General features: G+C 80.1%; 1 protein-coding gene across 1 annotated transcript; it reads left to right on the top strand.

The window, feature by feature from the left end:
* Nucleotides 1-1,423: 1,423 nt before the first annotated feature.
* On the top strand, nucleotides 1,424-1,834 carry Nhlh2 (nescient helix-loop-helix 2). Its single transcript, XM_070007484.1, has one exon. It carries the CDS (start codon nucleotides 1,424-1,426, stop codon nucleotides 1,832-1,834), a length of 411 nt encoding a protein of 136 aa, XP_069863585.1.
* The last annotated feature ends 307 nt before the right edge of the window (nucleotides 1,835-2,141 follow it).

The following is a 2,141-nucleotide window of genomic DNA, read 5'->3' as shown; positions in this document are numbered from 1 at the left end:
ATCCTCGCCGTCGACGTCTGGGCTGGTGACCGCTGCCATCTCTTTTGTTGTTCGCAGAGCCGCGGGACCGGCCGCCCCTCCGCCGCCCCTGCTCTGCTCCGCCCGGGTTCGGTTTTTCAGTCGACACCGACCCCCACCCGCCGTGACATGTTCCCGCACGATTAGGGAGGAGACGCGTTCGGGGCCCGGGCCTGGTGAGCCGCCCCCGCAGCGCCGGCTCCCCGGGTGCGGGGTCCCGCGGCCCCGCGCCGCGCCCGAGCCGAGGCGGCCGCGCGTCCGCCCCTGGATGTGAGAGCGCCCTGCCGCGGGCCGCCGCCCGGGTCCCCCCGGCCCCGCTCCCGGGGACCCGAACTCCAGGCCGCCGGAGGCAGGATCGTCCCCGCGCACGGTGAGACGCCGGCGGGCGCGGGGCGGGCGCGGGGCGGGCAGCCCCTTTCGTCTACCGGTTTCCACCGCACGCACCGCGCGCGGACGTTCGGCCCCGGGGGAAGCCGAGCCCGCCGCGTCCCGCCCGACGGCCGCCCCGCCGAGCCGCCCTGCCCGCCGCGGTCCCCGCTCTCGCCCGGGCGGGCGTTCGTCCGCCAGGTCCGGGGTCCGCCGGCCGCGGGGCGCGGCGGCTCCTCCGGGGGCCCGGCGGAGAGACGGGCGGCGCGCATCCCGCGCCTCGCCCGGCCCCGGAGCCCCGACCCCGGCCTCCCCGCCGGCCCCGGCCGGCCCCGCGCGGCCGCATTGTTCGGTTCCCGCGGCGGCGGCCCCGGCGAGGCGCGGGGGTCCCGGCGGCAGAGGGGCCGCGCGCTCGGGGCTTGGGGAAGCCTCCCCGTCCTCCCGCGCCCGCCGCTGCGCCCGGGCTGGGGACCCTCGGGCGCCGCAGCTCCAAGCTGCTCCGCCTCGGGCGCTCGGGCGGGCCGCGGCCCCCGGCATCCCCGGCGTCCCCTATCGGGAAGGGGCCGGGGCGCGGGGCGCGCACGGCGTGGCTGGGGTTGGCCGAGCGCGCACTAAAGGCGGGCGCTGCGGGCCGGGCTCGGCGGGCTCCAGGCCGGGGCGCAGGCCGGGCTCGGCGGGCTGCGGGCGGGGCTCGGCGGGCTCTAGGCCAGCTCCCAGGCCAGGCGCGACGCGGCGCGGGTCGGGCTCGGCGGGCACCAGGCCGGGGCGCGGGCCGGGCTAGGCGGGATCCAGGCCAGGGCGCGGGCCGGGGCGCAGGCCGGGCTCGGCGGGCTCCAGGCCGGGACGCGGGCCGGGGCGCAGGCCGGGCTCGGCGGGCTCCAGGCCGGCTCCCCGGCCAGGCGCGGCGCGGGCCGGGGTTCCCTCGACCCCCCCTGCGTCCCCGCGCGGCGCTGAGGCCCGCGGGAGGCCGGGCACCCCGGTCTCAGGCGCTTCCTCCCGGACTCACCGCTCCCCCACCCCTTCTCCTCCAGCCTCCAAAATGATGCTGAGCCTGGACCAAGCGGCCGACTCCGACCGCCCCGGCTCGGCGCCCTCGGACCCCGAGTCCCCGGGCGGCGCGGACGCCAAGGCGCTGGGCAGCGTGTCGGACCTGGAGCCGGCGGAGGAGGCGGAGGGCGCGGGCGGCCGGGACGGCGTCCGGGCGGCGCTGTATCCGCACCCGCAGCCGCTGAGCCGCGAGGAGAAGCGGCGCCGCCGCCGCGCCACGGCCAAGTACCGCTCGGCGCACGCCACGCGCGAGCGCATCCGCGTGGAGGCCTTCAACCTGGCCTTCGCCGAGCTACGCAAGCTGCTGCCCACGCTGCCGCCCGACAAGAAGCTCTCCAAGATCGAGATCCTGCGCCTCGCCATCTGCTACATCTCCTACCTGAACCACGTGCTCGACGTGTAGGCCGGGCCGCGGGGCCGGGGTCGGGGGGCCCGGGGAGGGGGCCCGGGGCGCGCGGGCACTGGGGGGACCCCCGGCGCCCGGCCCGCCGCCCCCGGGGACGCCCCGGGTCCGGGGTCCATCCACAAACCCGAGGGAGGATGAGGAGCGAAAGGAAGATGGAGCCGGGCACAGCATTCCGTGGTCAGAATCCAAATCGAAGGCGAGTCGCGGGTGGGGTGGGAGCCGCGGGGGCAGGGCGATCCCCGACCCCCGACCCCTGACCCCCCCCCCCCGGCCGACAGCCGGCCAGGCGGGGCTGGAACCCCAG

Source organism: Dipodomys merriami, unplaced genomic scaffold, assembly GCF_024711535.1.
Source record: "Dipodomys merriami isolate MVZ:Mamm:240054 unplaced genomic scaffold, mDipMer1.0.p SCAF_7, whole genome shotgun sequence".
Classification (NCBI taxonomy): Eukaryota; Metazoa; Chordata; class Mammalia; order Rodentia; family Heteromyidae; genus Dipodomys; species Dipodomys merriami.
The sequence above is the reverse complement of the archived record's forward strand: the minus strand, read 5'-3'. Positions and strand labels throughout refer to the sequence as shown.

Excerpts from the sequence above, each read along its gene's own strand:
- Nhlh2 (XM_070007484.1), top strand. The coding sequence starts at position 1,424 with ATGATGCTGAGCCTGGACCAAGCGGCCGACTCCGACCGCCCCGGCTCG.